Source organism: Aythya ferina (genome assembly GCF_964211825.1).
Source record: "Aythya ferina genome assembly, contig: HAP1_SCAFFOLD_412, whole genome shotgun sequence".
Classification (NCBI taxonomy): domain Eukaryota; kingdom Metazoa; phylum Chordata; class Aves; order Anseriformes; family Anatidae; genus Aythya; species Aythya ferina.
The window spans coordinates 34,080-55,974 of NW_028181162.1; the positions used below are offsets into that span (position 1 = coordinate 34,080).

General features: G+C 38.9%; 1 protein-coding gene across 1 annotated transcript in view; it reads right to left on the reverse strand.

The window, feature by feature from the left end:
• The window catches only part of LOC311429188 (vacuolar protein sorting-associated protein 41 homolog), a 51,238-nt gene that overhangs the window by 24,204 nt on the left and 5,139 nt on the right, over positions 1 to 21,895 (reverse strand). Inside the window, exons 4-9 of the mRNA XM_084540313.1 lie at positions 14,082 to 14,179; positions 11,600 to 11,729; positions 9,767 to 9,882; positions 8,095 to 8,151; positions 5,323 to 5,384; positions 4,497 to 4,578 (exon numbers count right to left, since the gene is read on the reverse strand). Of these exons, the coding sequence (XP_084396439.1) occupies positions 4,497 to 4,578; positions 5,323 to 5,384; positions 8,095 to 8,151; positions 9,767 to 9,882; positions 11,600 to 11,729; positions 14,082 to 14,179 (545 nt within the window). The remainder of the gene's footprint in view (positions 1 to 4,496; positions 4,579 to 5,322; positions 5,385 to 8,094; positions 8,152 to 9,766; positions 9,883 to 11,599; positions 11,730 to 14,081; positions 14,180 to 21,895) is intronic.

Consider the following 21,895-nt stretch of genomic DNA (forward strand, 5'->3'; position numbering starts at 1 on the left):
GAGCAGAGTGCCATGCTGCAGCCCGTGGACGAGACCACGGTGGAGCAGGTGGCCCTGCACTGACGGAGGCTGCCGCCTGTGGAAGACCCCTGCTGGAGCAGATTCCGGGCCGGACCTGTAGCCCGTGGAGAGGAGCCCACGCAGGAGCAGGTGACCTGGCAGGAGCTGCTGCCCGTAGGGGAGCCAGGTTGGAGCAGTTTGCTCCTGAGGGACGGACCCCGTGGTACAGACCCATATCTGGAGCAGTTCTGGAAGAGCTGCTGCCTGTGGGAAGCCCACACCGGATCAGTTCATCAAGGACTGTATCCCGTGGGAGGGACCCCACAGCACAGGGGACGAGAGTGACTGAGAAGGAGCGGCAGAGAAGAAATGCTGTAGACTGACCATAACCCCCATTCTCCTGTTCCCCTGTGCCACTCAGGGGGAGGGGGTGGAAGAGGGTGGATGGGGGGAGAAGGTGCTTTTGGTTTCTTTCCTTTGTTTCTCACTTCTCTAGCGTTTTAGTAATGAGCAATAAATCTTACTGTCTCCCTATGCCGAGTCTGTTTTGCCCGTTACAGTAATTACTGCGTGATCTCCTTGTCCTTATCTCAACCTTTGAGCCCTTTTCATTGTATTTTCTCCCTGTTCCTCTTTGAGGAGGGAGAGTGAGAGAGCAGTTGTGGTGGAGCTCGGCTGCCCACTCGAGTGGAACCACCACAGGGGAATGAAGGGGCAGGTGCCAATCAGTTCTCTTTAGTGATCAGTGATAGGACCCACGGGAATGGTGTCAAGCTGCAACAGGGGAGGTTCAGACTGGATATCAGGAAGAGGTTCTTCAGTGAGAGGGTGGTCTCGCACTGGAACAGGTGACACAGTTATGGCACCAAGACTGTCAGAGTTTAAGCAGCATTTGGACTATGCTCTCAGTCACATGGTCTCAGTTTTTGGGTAGACCTGTGTGGTGCCAGGAGTTGGACTCAAAGACCCTTGTGGGTCCCTTCCAACTCTGGATATTGTATTGTATTCTAATTTGTGACTTACTGTGAGGCCACTACATTTTTGAAGAGTTCTGTTTCACCAGATATTTTTACAGATCCAAATAAAAATTAATTTGAGAATATATCTCTCCAAGGAAACATTGAATGAGTGTGATCTGTTGCTCTATAGGACTTGTAAAGAAACTGCATGCTGGCAGTCAGGAAGCAAGAACCTGCTATAATTATTCAGCTCATGCCATTGAATTTCAGCACAGTATCTTATTAGCACTATTATTCCATGCACCAAGAGGCCAAGGCTATTACAGCTTGCCAAAATAATCCCTACCACTATCAGCCATGCTGGTACTCCTGGGTTTGTAGCTGAAGGCCCAGCACTGATGAAATTCCTCCAAACACTCAGTGATGTTGCCTGTTGCCCACTAACAGTACATGTTACAGTAGCATTTTGTTATTAAGGTTGCTTGAACAAAGCTGGAAAAATAACAGCTCACTACAACATAGGTTGTTGGTTTTTTTCCTTCCAGTTTTACAAACAGCAATGACTATTCACAATAATTCCTCCCAATATTTAACTCAACAATTGCTTAAGTTACAGATTTCATGATAGTCTTCTGTCTGCAGGAAAAAAAGGAGGTTAAAAGAAAACATTGACAAAAAAGGAATTGTTAATGACTTTGCAAAAATTAGAAGTTCATTGCTCACAGGACATCTCTCCTCTCCCTCACAGTTTGAGCTCGGCCAGTCTTTGAAGTGTAGCATGCTGCCAACATCAGCTCTCACCATCTGTCACAGAATTCAACAGCTAACTTGGAGCACACTCCTGCCAGCTGCCCCAGGGAACCAAATGCCTAAACACAAATAAAAAGCCTTCTTTCAACAACCACACGGTAAGAAAGCTGGAATATCATCTGGAGACTTGAAGAAGAGGACAATTCTAAACTGCTGTTTTCATATCACTTTTGTCTTCCTGCCACCTCCTAGGCAAACAGCTTCATCCAACAGGCTTTGCTGCAACTCTCGGCTCCAGTTTGCCAGCACAGCTCACTGCAGAGCAGGGCAGCTGCCTCATTACATAGGGCCAGGATAATGTGGGAAGGAAATCACTCCTGCCCAAAGTCCCACTGCTACAAAGGAAAATCACAGCCACCTCCTGCAGTTGCCAAACTGCCCAGCAAAGACAGAAAAATATCCAAGCTATTTTTGAGCCTAGGCATAAAGCTGAACCAAGACATGCTGGAGGTTACAAACTCTTCCTATTTTATTTTTACGCAGTAGTTAAAGAGTGAGGTCAGACCGACAAAAAGCTCCAGAATTGGGATGCCTTTGTATCAATTCCTGAGCCATGTTGGCAAAGTGACTTTAAATGAAAAGAAGATACTATACACAGAAACATTTCCTTTCCTTCTTTATTCTTCAGACGTGCTTTCAGACTTCTGATCAATAAAAGCAGGGTATACACAAGAAACTATATAGAAGGTGACATGAGATAGCCTAAAACATCTCACCAAGAAGCCCAAAACACAAATACATATTCCTCAGAGGATACCTGTGAGCTGAAACGGGCTGTTTGAATAACGCTGCTCAGTGCTAAGCCCACCATAGTCAGGTGAAGTTTTTGATGTGTCCCCTAGCCAACATTTTGGTCATTAAAACATTCCTGCTGCTAGCTGATCATCCTGCACCCCTGCTGAAAGTCAGTGCTGCCACAGCAGAGTCAAAATAACAGAGCATATGCCTCATGCCACAACCAACAGCACTCACAGAGTTTGGCCTCTTCCTTCAAATCCACCTTCCTCAGTTGTTGGAGCCGAGTCCCTGGATGTTACACTGAAGTGACTCATGCACAAGCACGTTAACTCCACCAAACCACAGCTGCTGGGGGAGGAGTGGGGCAGATTCCCTTTTTAAAGGCACAAGTAATCTGAAGAGGGACAGTGTAGCTCCAAAGCTAAGTACCCAGCATCCAAAGTTCTTGTAATTTCATTTCTTGATGCTAGAAAACACTTTGTCTCTAAATCTCAAGTACAGTCCCCTCATCAGTGCTAAAAGACATTACAGCAGTTACACTTTTGTGTAATAGCTGCTTGTTGGGTAAATAGGTAAAAATTCCAAATAACATAAAAGAAACCCACGGCATTTCAAAAACTTACAAAGGATAAACTAAGTTAAGCCTGATCTAATAGTCTGGTATCTTTAGTAACTTGGGAAAACTTACTTTTCATTGCAATAGTAAAATAAGCAAAGCATCTTCTAGAACTGCAGCTTGAAACTGAATAATGTACTGCATCTTATGTTTTTCTAAGTCCACTTTCAATGGGCTGAAAACAACCAACAGTTTAGAAAGGCAGTAATTTAGCAGAGATGTTTTTGCAGCAAACCTGCAAATATTTTTATATTTTACAGTCTGCTGGATGACATAAGTGGAGTCAAGAAAAACATCCATTCCAGACGCTTGCATCTAAAAACAAAATAAAACCAAGAGGATGAAGAAGCAGTGTATCAAAATTTCACCTGCACCTGCACTCAGGCCTTTTATTGGATTGAAATAAAGAGACAGAAACATGAGATTTCATCTTCCAGTGTGGCAGAGTGCACCAGACCACTAAGAACTCATATAAAAGGCAAGGCTGTTCTTGCACTGGTGTGACTCTAAAACAAAAGCCAGGCATTTCTAAAAACAGTAATGCTGGAACATTTTCGCTCTTTGAACAGAATTAAACAGCTCAAGACCAGCTATGGACTGCATGCTGTGAGATCTTTATAATATGTCCTTTTTGGCTCATTGAGTTTGAATAGGAAGACATAAAATTCAGAAATAAACGTACATGCGTTACTGAAGGGAGTGTGCATAATGTTTTCTACCAGTTTGGCAGTGACAGCACTATATAGCCTTATGTCCTGGGCAATTTATTAACTGAGAATCTCACACTAAGCATGTACCATTATGGTAGTTAGTTTCCTAGGAGGGAAAACACAAGACAGAGCAGGCTGCTCCTCTTTTGCCACCATTTCTAGCACAGAGCATATATTTTCCCTAAATTACTTTGCCATTTTTTTTTGCAATTACAGCTGTGTCTCTGTTGCAAGAGACTTGGATTTTCAGGAAAGGTTGACACCAAAGAGGCTCTTTTCCTTAAGAGTTGGGGCAGGAATTTTCAGGAGATATTGGAAGGAAGTGGAAAGTAAATGAAATGATGTATTTAACTGTAAGCATCTGTGAAAGTAAAGGCCCTGGGGGTGGGTCTTTTACTTGTGGGCTGTCAAAAAGCTAAAAATAGGTAGCTGAGTACCTGGGTGTGGTCTGCCTCCAACCCTGTTTGGAGGCTTGTTAACATATACATATCAACCTGAATGACAACTGTATGACAAGAGGTCTGGCCCAGGAAATTTAAAGGCAGTGCTGTCTTGTGCTGCCACATTAGAGCCATTACATGTCAAACCTTTAGATACTCGGTCAAAACATAGAGGAAACAGAGCATGCCAAATAATTCCCTTCAGAGATACAAATTAACTTACCTTAAGCTGACCTATTTCTTTAAACTTGTAAACTTCAAATTCCCAGAGTTCTGTGTTTTTGCCAAGAATTTTCTGGCACTTTCTGGAAGGAAGATGAAAGGGAGAGAATAAATTATAAATACACAGAATAATACAAATGTGACAGCATTACTGCATGATTCTTTCCTCCTCTCTTCTCCCTTATCAGAGCTCTTTCAAAGGTCACTAATTTTGGCAAGCACTGCTTCAAGCAGAGTATGCCAGGTAACTCCTCCTGTAAGGGCTTACAATTTCATTGCATTCGGGAGAACCTGACTGCTTACTATGCATTCGGTCTTATTGATTAGGAACGCATTAGCTTAATGAGTGAAAAATTTAAGTTTCAGCTAAATAAAATTAAGTGCTTAAAGATATACATACACATACATATGAAAATACAAATCTCAGGTGATTTCTTATGCTTCAGATAACCAAATTTGACATTTTGGTTACATGCATGGAAACACAAATTATCTTCTGAAGATCTTACATGCATTGACATAGTAATAAGATCAACATCCAAAGAAAACTTCGATGTTGAAAATCTAGTGTGGTTTCGAAAAAATCACGGCTTATTTTCAAAAATATGTATGTCCCAATTACAATTAAACTTAAGATTCCAGTAACTTTTGGGTCACTACAGGCAACAAAATATAGAACACAGTAACATATCTATATGTTTTGATACCTCAGAGACTCCACAACACAAGGAAAATCAACATTTCAAAATATTTCAAAATCATTAATTGCTTCCAATTTTTCTCACTGACACATTTTAGCCAGCAAAGATGATCTCTTAATATCTTACCGAGCAGCCAGATCATACTCTCCTTTCTCTACTAGGTGATTTATATAGGCTAAGCCAATGTCCTAAAGGGAGCAAAAATAAGGAGTTAGTTATAAAAGTTTGGAAATCAAGTACTTTACTGCTACAATAACTACCATTTCAGCTGTAGGCCTTGTTGTTAGGTTAAGCACCAGGCCCTAAGTGAATACCCCCAGTTCTTTAGATGTAGGGCCCATGGAATAGTCAACACAAAATGTTTGCCTAGATCACTAAAGGACTCAAATTAAGATGCTCTTTTAAATAATTTTCATAATCTCATTGACACTGAGAAGAGTGTACCACTTCTGTATGTTAAGGACGGTTCAAAAAACATAGCTGATCATTCAGTACTTGCATTATTTATCTCAAAAATAAGAACATCAACCACTGTCTGAGACACCTTCTCTGTCAACACAAAGTTTGCATTCAAGAAAAATGTTGGTGGAGAATGTAAATTACAGAATGGGTTGGGTTGGAAGGGACCTTAAAGATCATCCAGTTCCAACCCCCCTGCCATGGGAAGGGACACCTCCCACTAGACCAGGTTGCCAAAAGCCCCATCTAGCCTGGCCTTAAACACTTCCAGGGATAGAATATCTACAACTTCTCTGGGCAACCTGTTCCAGTGCCTCACAATCCTCATCGTAAACAATTTTTACTTTATATCTGATCTAAATCTAGCCTCTTTTAGTTTTAAGCCATTACTTCTTATCCTGTCACTACACAAAGAGTCCCTCCCCATCTTCCCTGTGAGGCCTCCTTTAGCTACTGAAAGGCCACTATAAGCTCTCCCTGGAGCCTTCTCTTCCCCAGGCTGAACAACCCCAACTCTGTCATCACAGGAGAGGTACTCCAGCTCTCCAATCCTAATGAAGTTTTCCTGCTGCTTCATAAAGTAAAGAAATTATATATAATAATCTCACAAAGTTCTCAGTAATAACATGCTAAATTCATCTTCTCAAGAGTTTATCACATAGGTCAACTGTAAAGTAATTTGGTAGGCATTTAATACATTAAGTCAAACCACCATGCCTTATATTGTAATCCCCGTGGTAGTGTCAAGGTCAACATAGACCAGTGTATTCACTGCATAATGGAAGAGTCATATTGCTAAAAACGCATTTTTTCCAGCCACAAAGAGGGCTGTAAAATGAAAGAAGTCCTTGTTTCCTGAAAAGACAGACATTTGGGAAGGTCTTCTCAGACAGAACATACTTTTTTATGATCAAAATCAAAGACAGTACTGAGAACAGCAGAATGTGAATGGAGATATCCAATAGCTTCGATCAGTCAATCTATTACAAAGCTGGAAAAAAGAAAAGCCATAAATATACTCCAGACTTTTGGATTTCATGCTACTACATGAACCATCTCTGTATTTTCAACTTCACCATTCCTGAGAATGAAGATTGCTGGCAGCCTCTCTCCTGTAGGCCAGTCTCCCAGCAAGCAGAGAAGACAGTGTAAGGAAAGGGCTGCAGTTGTGTAAGATCCGTGCACTCTGCTGAGGAGGTACAGAGGGGCATGCTCATTCCTGCAAACTAAAAAAGGCCCAAGACATCCACCTGACTTGGCAGGTGGTGCAACTGTGGTGTCATTGGTCTGATCGCTGATAGGCACTGAGAATATGATTTGTTGTAAATCCCTGTACCACCAAGACTTTACTTAGAACTTGATATCAACAATTTTTCCCTTAGGTTTTGCGTTAGGGGCCAAATACTCAATGACTGTGCTTGTGTATACCCACAATGAATTGAAACCTAGTGGAATAAATTTTTGCAAACCAAGAGAAAAGCATAAATATATATATATTCTAATGTATTGTCAGGATGTCCTCTAAGAATTTTTACATCTTCTGCAAGGGTCATGAAGCAGCTAAATCACGCAAGCTGTGATAGGTGATGGCATGCCATTAGGACTTGATTCAACTTTTGGACGGCATCAGAAGAAAAGAATTTTTAAGATGTATTTATATGCAATGTGCATATTGTAGAAATAATCTGGCTAAAAATTAAACACCTCTTCAAACACTTTGTACCTGAAAAGAACACTTCCATTAAAGAAACACCAGTATTAACAAAATACCAATGTGTTCATACTGAGGTCAATTTAAAAATAAAATAAGTGAAAATTAGTGATGCTTTTGTGGCTGTTATATTATCTCCCTCACTCTTTTGTCTATAACAACAATATCCTTTTTTGTGCTCTAAAGGAACTATAAACATGGGAAATAACTATACAGGGGAAAAGAAGCTTAACTATGTAAAATAATGAGAATTGCAAAGCAACATGAGAGAGCTAGATGTGAAACTGCAACTGAATTTCAATAGCATTTAAAAGGTCTTCCGACGGCACCTTTGAAACTCCTGCCAAAACCCTGTCAAACATACAAGGTAAAAGTTAGAGAAATGTGTCACCCCCCAACCCAATCTCTAATATTGTAATACTGTGTTACTTGAAACAACAGAAAATTTAAAACAAAAGCAAAAGCAAACAAAAACCCCATGAGCAATCAGAGAAGTGCAATTCTCTTCTTTTTAATGTCAATAGCACCTTCATAAAATCCACATCCTTTTGTGTTTCACACACTAACATTCCTGTTCTGCAGCTGAAACCAGGAAATCGAATGCTAGTCAGAGTATGCCTGACAGCTATTGTCTGGTGTGACACAGAACAGGGAATGTATTTGTAGCATCTCACAGTGCTCTAAAAGAAATCAGATATTTTGTTTTGAATAGAAGTTTTGAGACTTACCAAAATCTTGTGCTTTTTTATGGTTTTCTGACTGATCTCAGCTGCCATCAAAGCTTCCTATATTCAAAAAGTAGAAAACTGAGATACTAGCCAAATACACAAACTTTCAATACAGAAAGCTCTAGAACTGCATAAATCAACTATTTCTTTTTCAGAGCAGGGTGTTTGAAGCAGTAGAATTTTTAATGCCATGGCTGAATGAACAGCTTTGAATTCATACTCAAACAAAAGCAGTCAACCAAAGAGAAAACTACTTTTGTTTCCATCTGGGTTCACTCCACATTACTATATTAGGATCAAATCTCAAGATTGCAACGAAACAGACAATGCAATCCCATTGGATCATTTTCAAATGAGAACCCTTCACTACCAAAACCTGTGAAAAAAATCATCAGGATGGCATTGGGGGAAGGGTATGCTTTTCTCTTTTGTACCCAAAAAGCCTTCTCCAATCAGTATGATTTATATTTAAGTGTCATTTGCAGTTCCTCTCCCTCCTTCAAGTGCATAGAAACAAAGCTGGCACTTTTACAAACAAAATGAAACCTTTAACATACATCATAACACACAAGCTATCTGCTACCTTGAATAGCTTTCACAAAGACACGCACACAGCTGTCACTTGCAAATTACTGGAGTCTTCAGGGACCAAATGCTGTGATTTACATAAACGGCATAACTGTGTTCATCATGTGAGTTTTTTATTCAGATGCAAAATCATCCTCAAGGATTTAAACAAATCTGCATGAGGAATATCATGACAGCAGTAACGGAAGGAGCAAGTGCTGAACAGCAATTTTTTCTTATAATGGGCATCCAACGAATAACACGTAAATAAGGATTTGAAAGTTACTTCATGCACAGTAGCAAGTGTTTTTAAATTACTGGCTGCAGGACAGCAGAATCCAGAACACTGGGTGCATGTTGAGATTGTCTGTAAGAATTTAATATCGTTTTAGGTGTTAAGATACAAATGCTTAAAAACACTAATATTTAGAAAACTAACTGCTGAGCTGCTTTTTCAAAGGGAGTTATATATCCTTGTTTTTCAATATTGGCTCTGGTTTTTTTTTGGCGAATAATACTGCTTTCAGCACCAACACCTACACTTGGAACCCATATTATTTTACTTTTAAAAACTTCAGTGTTGAAGGTAAGTAACATGGAACAACACGCAATGCCCTAACACCATTTTTGTTCTATATTGAAAGCAATATAGAATGGGAAAATCTAATATCCCTCACTATGTCCATTTCCCTTCCCTCTTTAGTCAGAAGAGATCTAGAAAAACACCCACACTGCTCAGTAGTCAACTGTTCTGCTGCTTTAAAGTCAAAAAACAGCTTTAATAATTTTTAGTAACAGATAATTTAATAACAGCTAAATTAATAACAGCTGTTTAGTAACATCATATCTGATGCTGAGGGCAGTATTCACAGCATTTAATTCATCCACGTCATTTGGGTGCAATTCTGACGAGTTTTTCCAGTAAGAAGTCTAACTCTCCACAGAGGCAATGCAGAGATGTATGGTCAACACCTGCCCTCACAATCATTTAGACAATGACTGAAGGAACAGAAAATATTTAATCCAAATGATCTAGCTAAGTTCATCACCCCACCACAACTTCAAAACCAGGTAAGTCTGAAGGAAAGACTGTTGTAAAAATTACTTCATATTTCTTCTTTTCCAGAAGCCAGTCAATGTGGTCATCTTGGTCCCGCTCTTTAGCCACAACCACGTCTCTTGGGCTGATGATATAAAAAAGTGATTCACCTTCCGAATACTCTGCAAATACATACACGATTTTATTATTATTATATTTTCCTTAAGTAAAGCTCTGCTTTTTAGTACACCCTTGAGGGGAATTTAAGAAAAGGAAGCCAGCAAAGCTACTCCAGCAGAACATGCTTCTTTGGGAAGCTGGATTCTCCAATAAATTAGAACTGGTTTAAATGGCAAAATAGCTTTCAAAAAAAAATCACTACAGCTTATTGCAAATTCTGATTCATGCACTACGTGTAAACTTTATGATGGTTTAGAACACATTATTATACTTTTAGAGGACTATTACACCACATAGCCTGCAATAAACTTATCCTCCCCATCAAGGTCAAGGCCATCAAAAACATAAATGATAGATGCCATAACCCCTGGGGACACAGCACATCATTACAGCAATGCATTTGCAATGCTATAAGTTAAGGTTGTATGTATAATGCATTTGCTTATACCATAAGTCTTTATTTTTGAGTAAGCCCAAAGTAAAAATGTACTTAAAGGTAAAACCAAGCACAGAAGACTGCTGTTCAGAATAATTACTATTTGCAGAGAACTCATGAAGAATCACTATATTTTGTGGGTATGGGAAAGAAGCCCATCCCCCAGCCTGTAGCTGTATCTATGCATGCATACAAATACAGTCCCGAACCTATAAGCAATCCACAAAATACTGCTTGTTTTAAAGCCATCTAAAAAAATCTAGACTTGTCAGGTTAACTAGAATATTCATTAAGCATAAAAGTAGAACTGTGGGCATCAGTGTTCTGCTTTTGGACAGGTATAAAGTAATCTCAATTCCACTGATAGCAGCAGAGATGTTCTGGAGATCAGGAGGAGATATAGTTTATTTCTAGTGGCTTAAGGGCACTGATGAACACAGAGGCCTGCCAAGCCTATGATTTGAACTGTGCTGCCAGAGAAGTTGTTTAATAATCAGATTCATGGATTTTAAAAGCCAGAAGGTATGTTTCTGTTTAACACTGGCTATATCATCTTCACCAAGGATTTCTGCATCAGCTGTGCCATGCATCTTCCTGAACTACAATGCATATATCAGAAAATCACACTGGCTTATTTAAAAAACTGGTATATGCTGTGCCAGAGTTTATTCTCCTTGCCTGTTACATAATTAAACCCATCTTCAAGGCTGAACTAGCCAAACTCCAGTTTCTACTCATTTTACCACTTTAAGGTCTGTCATATGCTGGAAGCTTTATCAGCACAGAAAAGCTAAATAAATACTAAAGTGAACCTTTTAAGCTGATCTTACTGCTGAAATCATGTTTATTCCATCTTGGGCTTTAACATAGCTTTTCCAGACACTGTTTCATTCATTTCAGTATTCCTGAAGCCCTTCTAGGTTTGCCCAATGATATGGAAGAGCTCCTAAAGATCATGTTGAGTAGGGCTCTATCAAAGATAATTCTTTCCATGACACTGCACATTACACAAGATCTAAATTTCTCCCTACCACACTATGTGTGGCTTAATAAATGGCATTGAAAATCATGTGTAAATACACCCCTTTGCAAATAAAGCATGTTTGTGTTTTTTCATCTGACTTGTTCTTGTGGACTTCAGCGTACACTTCAGTGTCATAAGCAGTTCCAGACTGTTATTCAAGGAGATAGCAAAAATGAAAAAGGAGGCTCAAAGTATTTCCAAATCAGGTCATTTTAATTCACTTCCAAAACCACAACAAAACAATATTAAGGACACCTACCTAAATGATAATCTCTACATTCATTTTCCTGAAATCCTCGTACTGTTAGCGCATCAGAAGAAATCTCCTCACAAGACTCAGGCAGGGGCTGTACAATGTCCAGCCTGGGCCGCGCACAACACTCCACCTCCTAGAAAAACACAAATGTCTTAGCTGCATCCTATACAATTTACTTAGCAATACCAGCTGATGGTCACCTATGAATAAGGTTGAAATTCAACAACTGCAGCCATTCCCAAAGATGCAGTATCAGTATTCTCTTGGCACTAGGTACTCAGTTTCGAACCACGAGTTGTAAAAACGTGACCTACTGAGGAGCTGTAATTGCATCTGGAACACAAAGGAAAGTTATCCCAACTCTTGGCTTGCTTCCCTTGAAAAGGAGATTCAGCCAAGACACAGGTCTAAATTTCTAAATTCTACCCCGAGTCTGACCATTATTTTTCTACTCTTGGTCACAGAAGTTTCCAGAGCTATCAAAGATGATCATCAACCACTGTGTTCAATAAACAATGGAACAATTTCAGAGACTTGTCAGCTGGGCTCAGGCCCTGGAGGACAGAGCTCTAAAAAAACAATGTTATTCCAGTACAAAGATTAACTTTTTTTGAGGTGTTTTGTTTGTTTCTTTGTTTTTTAAAGAAGTTTGCACTTCTAAGCATCCAACAGCAACAGAGCTAAAATTAGTTTGAGAATAAACTAAAACCTTTGCTGTGCTGGTGATATTCAGTAATGTGAACTTTGGCAGTGCAAAGTAGGTGGTTAAGGTAAGATGACAACACAGAGAAATCACTGGCTTCAGCTAGCTTTATTTTTAATTAGGTTAAGGTCCAAGATAATGCATTATTTCATATTTCTAGCTATGAATACAAGCAAAATACAGAGTGCGAGAACAGGGCAATGCAAGAAGTGGATTTACACAGCTCCAGCCTATGCATTTGGCTGCAGCATCACTTGGGTCTTTCCCTGATTTAACTGTTCCAGAGCAAGTGAAAAATGAAACACAGCCATGAGTTCAACTCAGATGCAATTTGTAACAACTAAGAAGTTGTTATTTGAAAGCTGTGAAATCAAGCGTAGCAAGAACAGTGTTCCTCACAACCCAGCAGCATCCATAGTGAGTGATCAGCTCAACCAGCCTGCGCTCCGCGGAGCTGAGGTGGTAAGCAGGGGGCTCCCATCAGGCCAGGTCACAGCACAGTGCTGGGAAGAAGTCCTTTTGTCTCCTTGCTATAGGTACTCAGGGGACTGGGAGGCTATCAAAGTCCAGCTTGCAGTTTGCTTAAAAGGCTAATTAAAGGCAAACGCATGAGAAATTTCTTTCCTATGTTCTATTACCATTGTATTACCTGACATGCTCTTTTCATCCTTCTTCCCTAAAGCAGCCAGAATGAGTTTCACCTTTCTCAGTTACTACTGGCTTTCCACTAGCTCCCTTCTTCGTTACTGACAACTTCCCCATTTCCTTGCTTCCTTGCGTTCCAGCCCGCCTTTTCCTCCCCCTTCTCATCCCATTTGTTTGCCTCCTTTTCTTTCGCTGACTCTCACACACTAGAGGACTACTACGCCGGCTCTCTGGGGAAACTGTGCTGTGACATTATTTTTCTCCTTCGTATAAATAAAGAAATAATAATCTGACATCCTGCAGCAGAGCTGGAAGCTAACCCTATTGATTTCGGCAGGCTCGAGCGTTTGTTTGAACCTACAGCATTTCATCGCCTAGCAACTTGTGCACCCAGTTGCTCGAGGTTACTATGGCGATGGGTGCCTAATGCAGACGTGCTATCAAAGAGATGATCAAGAGCATCTGCCACTCTCACACTGCGACTTCAAGGGTTTCCTCTGCTACCTCGCCTTTCATTCGGCAGTATGAAATAAATGTTGGAGCCAGCCGCCATGCGCACCCGCTCACTGTAGGAACAGCTGACACAAATCCTAATTTTTAGCTATCTATGCGCGGATCTTGGTGCAACACAGCTAAGGTCTTGGAGGTGAGGTGAGCAACAATGCTACTTGGCTTGCACCAACGCATCCCACCCAGCACCGTGACTCCTATTGTCTGAGTTCATCAGCTTCACTGCTCTCATTACTTCTGAGGCGCAGTGTCAGCAAGGTGCTTCTTCGGCTATAAGGATCCTTCAGTTCTTTTGGTGCAGAAATAGCAGAAAGAATGAGAGAAAAGGAGAGGAAAAGAGAGAGGGAGGGGAAAAAGGAAGAAAAAAAGCAAGACTACCTAGGGACCTTCTCCATTTCCTGCAGGAAACAAAGGAACCCAGACAGGACTTTTAAAAGGTAAATCCATTAGTCTTCAGCGTGACCTCCACTGCCCTGATTTGATAGGTCAGAGAAGTCTCAAGCACTGCTCACTACAAGCTGACTACAAACTCTTTCATGGGTAATCAGATCTGTGTGACTGGTGCAAGCCCTAACTCACCAGACGTGGCTTGGCACTGTGATGAAATTGTAACATAAAAACAATTACCGTTTTTTCTGAAATCTCCTTTACATATGAAAGTATAACAAGCTGGTCACAAAGAGGTGCGAGCCCACTGATATAAAACTCAGTGTCAAACTGGAAAACTGAAACACAGGAAAGAAAACAGGTTGTTAGGCAAACAAATGTATGAACTGCTCCCTAAGAAACAAACACAACTGATTTTTCAGAGACAACCACTGGCACCCAGTATCAGTTCAGAGAAACGAAGACGTGATACATATAACAAACCTACAGTCCTCCCAGTTGGATCAGCAAGATGATGAAAAATTACATTTAACAGATTAAATTCCATTAAGGCTTGCAAGAAGAAATGTTTGTGCTCCAGGACATGCCAGAGATGAAATATATTAAATGAATGGTCAGCTAGACTTTCAGTAACTGCGCTGGGGGGGTTGGGCTGGGAGGACTAAAGAAAAAAACATCACCAAAACTCAGTAAAATAGGTAACGTATGAAACATCTTTGTAGGTTTGCATATTTGCAGCAAGTCATGTTGCCTTAAGAGAATCACGCTTGCTACATCTGATATGATCTTGCTACATCTGATATGATATGTATGATAAATGAAAACACAAAGCTCATTATTAATTTATCATCATGAGAAGATTTACAGATACACTCGTTACTAAGAAAAGATACAGTTAAATAGTGGCTTTGCTTGTTCTTAAAACTGAAAATGTAATTTCCTAAACTGTCTTATTTCAAGACCAATTTAAGTGTGGATTATTTTGAGATAAAAAGAAAAAGATTTGAACTGTATTTACAAAAAGGCCCATTGAAGCACATGTCTTCCACAGATATAACTATTTAATTTTTATTATGTATGGGTTTAACAGAACAGGCATTAAACATCTGGGGCTCTCTTTTTTCTGGGTGACTCTCTCATGGAGCCCAAACACAACATTGGGAATTTGATGAAGTACCAAGACCAAGTGTTTTCATTAATTAGTATTTGTATTAGCAAACTTATTCTTGTAAAATAAGGTATATCAGATCCACCGTAACTTTCTCCCAATAAATGGCTTCAGGAAAATCTAAGTATAAGTAGAAAATAAATGTCTCCTTGCTTTCTAATTAGCAAGCTACATTACTATTACCTATCGTTCATTGAAATAGGTACTAATTATTTTAATAAAGAAAATAGAAAATACAGTATAATGACAGTAAATATAGAGTTAATTTTCTTCAGCTATGGTAATAAGAAGAAACAAGAGAAATAATCATCATCCTGCAAAAGAAGAAAAAAAATACTGACAAATAGAATAAAGATTTGACATCTGTCTTTCCCTGAATAAGCAAATGCTGTTTTTCTCTTAATGACCGTTGACACTTTGAGATCACTGGGGGACCAAAGCATGGCATAAGGGTAAAACACAATCTATTCTAGGAAAGAATAGGTTCACGTTTGTAATCCTGAATGCAATTTTTTTTGTTCTATCCTGCAAGACTGATGAGATTACTTGTACTGCACCAACATAGTGCTCTGAATGGTGGCTTTAAACCAACCATGTTAAGAACGTCTATGTAATAAATCTTATTCCCAGTTTACTACCTAATATTTGGCATTCTACAAAAACATGTGAGCCAGACACAAGAACACAGAAAACTAAAATGAAGCGAAATCCAAAGCAGTAGGTAGAAGGACAGCAAAGAAATATTTGTTGACAGCTTAAAAAATGACAAGAGAAGGTTTTAGAGGCATCTAAAATATTGTCATTTGAATTTGGAGAGAAAAACAGGGTGGTGAATGGTATCTTTATAAAGATTATAGGGGCAGTTTTCAAAAATCCTATGTTTGACCTGCACTGGAGCTTCAGTTCCTTAGCCAGGGAGGCACTGCTAAAAACGATTGTAACACCCCTGTAATGGTGTATTTAGGATAAAGCAGCACTGCTGTTCAGCAAGACAAAAAAGAAAATCACTTGAAGCTTTGTTTTTTAATAGAGTTTAGTTTCCTTGGTTTCACTTTCAGCTTTCTCTCAGCTCATCCTCCTCAAGAGGCCTTGTGGAAACACAATGCTCCAGCTCTGCTGCGACAGCCTTGAACAAAGACCACCTGGCACAGACAGTGCTTCTTGACCTAGCAGAAACCTTTGAGGCAGCTCATCAAAAACAGTTTTACTGAAAAATTACAGCAGTTATAGCTGTACAGAACACTACGAGGTTAATTTGACTTATTCTCTGGACAGTGTGTTGTGAAAAAGGTGGGGGGAAATCCAACACGGAGGTATTGCAGAAATGCTGCTAATTTGAAAAAGATCCAAAACAATTAAACCAGGTGTATCACTGAAGTAAATGGAAATGAAAGCGGTATTACCATTTGTCATGCATGTTTATGCCTGTCATAAGAAAGGACAGAAGATATGCTGACAGTGGATCTACTTTATGTTCACCAGCTATATACAACTGTCAAACAAATTACTAGGAAGCACAAAGACAAAACCTGTAAACCACCTTGCTCATTAAATGAAATGTACAAAATACACAATACAGTACATGCTACCTTGTTTACCCAAATAAAACTTCTTTCTCTGTGTTTTAAAGATACACAAGCAGTAGACTGAAACTAAAAAGGTCTGTTCTGTTTAATCAAATCTCAAAAAAACAGTCCCTGCTTCTCCACTGCAGATTTAGCATGTGAAATTTTGTTTACAGTGATATCAGAAGGTTTTGCCATTAATTTCAACAGGGCCAAGGTTTCCATGTTATCTTTTGAGAAAGTAGCCAGGAAGCTGCATAGAATGAACGTGAAACTTAATGTGCAGATGAAAAGAAGTCTTGTTATTGAATTTTATTTTATTTTATTTTATTTTTTTAATTCCATATGATGTATGAGAGAAACCTACCATGAATTCCGGTGCACTGCTACCTGCTGGGGTGATGTCAGTATGCACTCCCAAACTACCTTTTCACCAGCTACTTCAAGCACATCTGCAAATTTTGCAGTCATTTCTGCTGGCTGCAGTATAACATACCCTTAAGTGTTCTAAAGGTAGCATCTCCAACACCAGTGTTTTTACTGAGCTAGGTTGTTTATGCAAAACAAATAGTATACTAAATGGCATGCTTCGATTAACTATTACTATCAGGTTCACGCAGTTGCATTTGATATAATTTTTGCCCCACAGTATATGCATTCAGTTCCAATTACAGGACCAGCAAAGGCTTTTGTCCTACATTATCATTATTTAAGTTGTCTTGAGGTGCATACAGGCAAATTACATATACACACTTTACTTTTAAAGAAATAAAAGAATACTACTACTTTTAGATGTGTTATCAACATAAACCTTGAATACAAACCTCACATATCTAATATTAATAATTTTCTAATATTCATAATTTTCTTTGAAAATCATTATATATTAATACCTGCATCAGCATTTGAGTTTTTCTGTACTCAGATGGTTTCTCTCTCCTGCTAGGCTCCACAACAGTCCTCATAAATTCAGATTTCCAGGGTAGACTAGGAACCTGAGCAGAAAGCTCAAGATGTGCCCAGTTAATGAAATGTCAGCCACAACTCAAAAGGAAACAGAAATTTCTGGGGAGGACCAGTGAAGTAACCACGTGAGTGTCCTTTATTTGTGCTCAAGTATCCTTACAATTGCCTGCAATTTTTCTCCCCATATAAGTGAAAATTAAGCAACTATTTACCTAACCATATACATGTTGCAATGACATTTTAATGGACTGTTCCCTTCAGTAGGAAGAGCAGTAGGGTAGGATGCTTATCAGTGGTAGGACCTATACAACAATGATTACAAAAACAGAATTCCTCAGTTTATGCTCCCAAAATCACAATTCATAGCCTTCACTCTTCATTTAAAAATAATATATTAGAAAAAGTGTGATCTTCAAATTTATTTTTGATGGCAGAAAGTTTGGAAAGGCTTTAAGAGAAAAATTAATAGTGATCAATTAATCATTCTTAAGATAACCTCAAATGCCACAGAGCAAAGAGGATGAGCATTTTCACTGAAATAAATCAGGGCACTATAAATGATATTGTAAAATTTAATATGATGACAGAAAAAAAAAAAAAAGCTTAAAATCGGTGAAAAGTCTGTAAAACCTCTATAGCTGAAAGTTGTTGCCTTACTAGCTACCAGCACAAAATGGAAATAAGCAAGAATTTTGCTACTGAATATAATTTATCTCAACTACAGTATCACACGAATTAGAAACATCAAGAAAAAAAAAGAACAACAAACAAACAGAACAACTGTTTGGTCATGCCAGTAATCACCTATCTGGGGCATTCTGCTCTTTCAATTAAATTAGCAAATGTTTTGTGTACTGTAAGCAGTGCCACAACTTGCTGTCTTACTTGCAGTCAGGCTTCGTGAAATGGCAGTGCTACACTGGGGCTGAAATCCTCTTACCCCTATTTTTTCCCACACAACAATAAAATCATCTTCAGAAATATGGCAATTGTCTTTACAGTTCTGCAGACAGAAGCACCTGCAACCTTTAAGCAAATCCCATAGAAACCTTGATGACAGCCGGAAAGTCAGAACCTTAAGTTTCAAAGCTTCAAAGTTGATTTTCTGAAAAACTATTTTTTTCCATTACAGACTGAACTGAAAAGACTTTATCAACAAACAGGGAAAATATCCAATAGTTTGATAGTAATTAGTTTGATAGTCTGAAATATTTTTTTTTAATCAAGGAATTTACAAATGATCAGTTTTGTCTCATGACAAAAGATGACGAACAGAAGTCTAAGTGGATTCAGTTATACAAATGGATTTTTTTTCCTTTCTTTTTTTTTGGCAGTTTGCTTTTCAGAATGTAGTCAGACATAGTCCAATTAAATGTTTGCATAAATCAGCATATAAAATTGATGACATTTATTCATCATTGATTTACTGCTCACCCTATTTGTTAAGCAAGCTTTAAGATCTGTCTATGTAAAGACAAATAAGCTGCTATGGTAGATCCCAGTATCTCACTTTACAAACCAAGAAATAAATATTCCCATGTTTTCTTTTCAGATAAAAGTGTGTGATCTCAGTACTTGATGGTAACTAGGCATGCAGCGGTACAGCTATTCCCTCACAAAACATGAAGATGTGTTGTAACAAGAATATCCACGTGCAATTCTTATACCAGAAGTCTGCTTTGTCAGGAATGCGGGGGAATGCACATGGGAGACAAGTGCTCAAGGCACTGCTGGCTACTTGGAGCCTGGAATTAAGCTGAGATTCCTCAGATAAAATCTGCACTAACATGAATTGAATAGGAAGTCTCTAATCTACTTCGAGTCTTTTACTGACTTTCAATGTTAATTTTTATTTTCCGCTATCATTAGAGAGCCAAACTGCAGCATAGGTAAAGCAACTCACGAAGGATCCATAAACTTGAGCTGCCTGATAAAGTCACCTGAGGACTACTTCATGCTTGTAAGATGCACAGTTTCACTTTGAAAAGGAATTGCATTAGCTGCAAAGTGCTAATTAGTTCATTAGGAAGCAGCCTTCTAGCAGGCTACATTTGAGTAGGGCTCCCTGTTTAGAACAGAAGTTGTCCAGCATTACAGCTTTTGTACATGTAGAGGGAGCAAGCAGAGAGGTCAAGCAATCTTTAAGAACGATCACAATGGCATTTAGTCCACGTTAAGCCTGTAATTCAATACCAATACTTTCTAATCAATACGCTACTTCATGGTGGTAGCTGACAGAGCTAAACTGATAGGATCTGCTCAGCTAACATACATTTAAAACTAAATAGAAACATTTCACCGGAGTTTATCTTTGACACTGAATGGAGACTCATGTAAGCAATGAACTGTAACATGGAACCAGGGACAACAGAACAGATTAATAAAGAAAAGCACCATTAATACACCAAGATGTACAAATAAACCTGGTAATATCATACAGATCTCAATGCATGAGAACTCTCTATTTTTTTTAATTTCTCTTGCGTGCTACCACAGCATTATCTTCTTTGAAGTACAACATCCACAACTGCTCAGTGGTGGTACTTTCCCACACCATGGGCCATCTGGTTTAGAATTTGAGTAGGTACCATATTTACTTTCTGCCTCAGAGCAAATACGGCTGCGTGTCAAGATAAAATCCTTGCACCACAGGATCCTGTGGACCTAACTTGCAAGGCTGGAGATGCTCTGCTTCCTTATTCACTGGGCTACAAGCCACTGAAGAAATATTTACAGTCTACTGATGCCACCAAAGTTTGCTATTGTGTTATTGTAGAACTTTGAGGTCTTCAGAATGTCTCTAAAAACACAAATCTGAAACTGCTGAGATATGAGAAATCACCATATTGTCATAGGATCCATACATATTACCCTGATGAGCTGATGCCAAGATGTTATAAGCCAAAAGGATATGTATGGCAGGGTAGCTGAATATCCTTCAGATATTCTTGTCTTGTGTAAATTCTTTACATTATGAGAGTAAATCAGCTTACACACCCACTTAGGATATTAATACTCTTGCAAAAAAACTATACAGGCTGCTGGTCAGTCTGCCCAATAATAATTTCAGACCTTACAGCTATGCATTTGAGAAGTAAAAGTTTAAACTATAGTAAAATTGAAAAAGATGCCGTGGAATAACATAACTCTCAAAGACCTTCTGTGTGATTACATCAAAAGCTACTGTATTGTCTATTGAGACTTGAACAAATATCTCACTTTTCCCTCCCAGCATACAATACACGTTCCAATGAGTAGTACTGGCAGAATTTGGCAGAGCCATTTCAGTGCTTTGACATGAAACCGGAAATAAAAATGTCAAGCACATCATTAACAGGCTAAGTGAGATAAAACTGCAGTCCTCAAGAATACAGAGAAGAAATTTAGGCTAAAAATTGCATAAAAATATGTAAAAGTAAGTTCTGCAAAAACCTCTAACCTTCAAAATTGCACCTAAATAGTTTGATGACAGCTTTTTATCATTTTTCAATGAAGTTCCAATAGACAGTCTTGTAAGGCTAGCTCCCTCCCTGTTAACATACTACAACTGAAGTTGTAGAAGTTCCCTCTGTTCACTTAACACTATGTAACTCACCTCATTTATTTCCTAAAAGCTACTTAGACGTACAGAAAAGATTTATATAGGTGTTCTGAAGGTAAAACTCAAGGCTGAACTTTTCCTTGACATAATTCTCTCAAAAATCCTAGAATTCCATGGTTAATTGGTTAATTATTCTTTTGGGACTATATACTCTTTACCAACAAATAGCTTTCAAGAAGTCTCAGTTAATGGTCAGGCATGCCTTCACTCAGTATCCAGAATTCCTAAAGAATTTAATGTCAGAACATCCTCGCTGATTTTCAAAAGCTACTTTAGAACAGTTCTTTTCTGAAATCATAAAGCAGTATGCATCTGCAGTACGCATATGTCATGTACCACTCTGGTCAGCATGCTCACCTGAGTCAGGATTTTGTTTGAACACTCTTGTTTACAGTCTCATGTCATCACAGTCAAGACAAGGAAGCACAAAACTTTACAAACAGTTGTCTATTCTGCACTGCAGAGTCCCAGAGGGCCTGCTTATCTTGGCAGTGTTACCTCTTCATAGATCTTTCCTCATCAGAAGCTTCTTCTGGGAACAGAATAGTTTTTGTTTGCCCCCCGCCCCTCAAATTTTGTTTGAATTTCTTGACATTTTTTGTCAAGACCTTTTCCATTAATCACCAATAACAAAATTATTCACATCACCAGAAGAAACATGAAAGCAAAGTACAAAATGCAGAAGCAAAAAAAGCAACAACAAGAAATTCAAATCAACTTTCTAGAGCTATACTGAAGAGATGCTCAGAAAAAA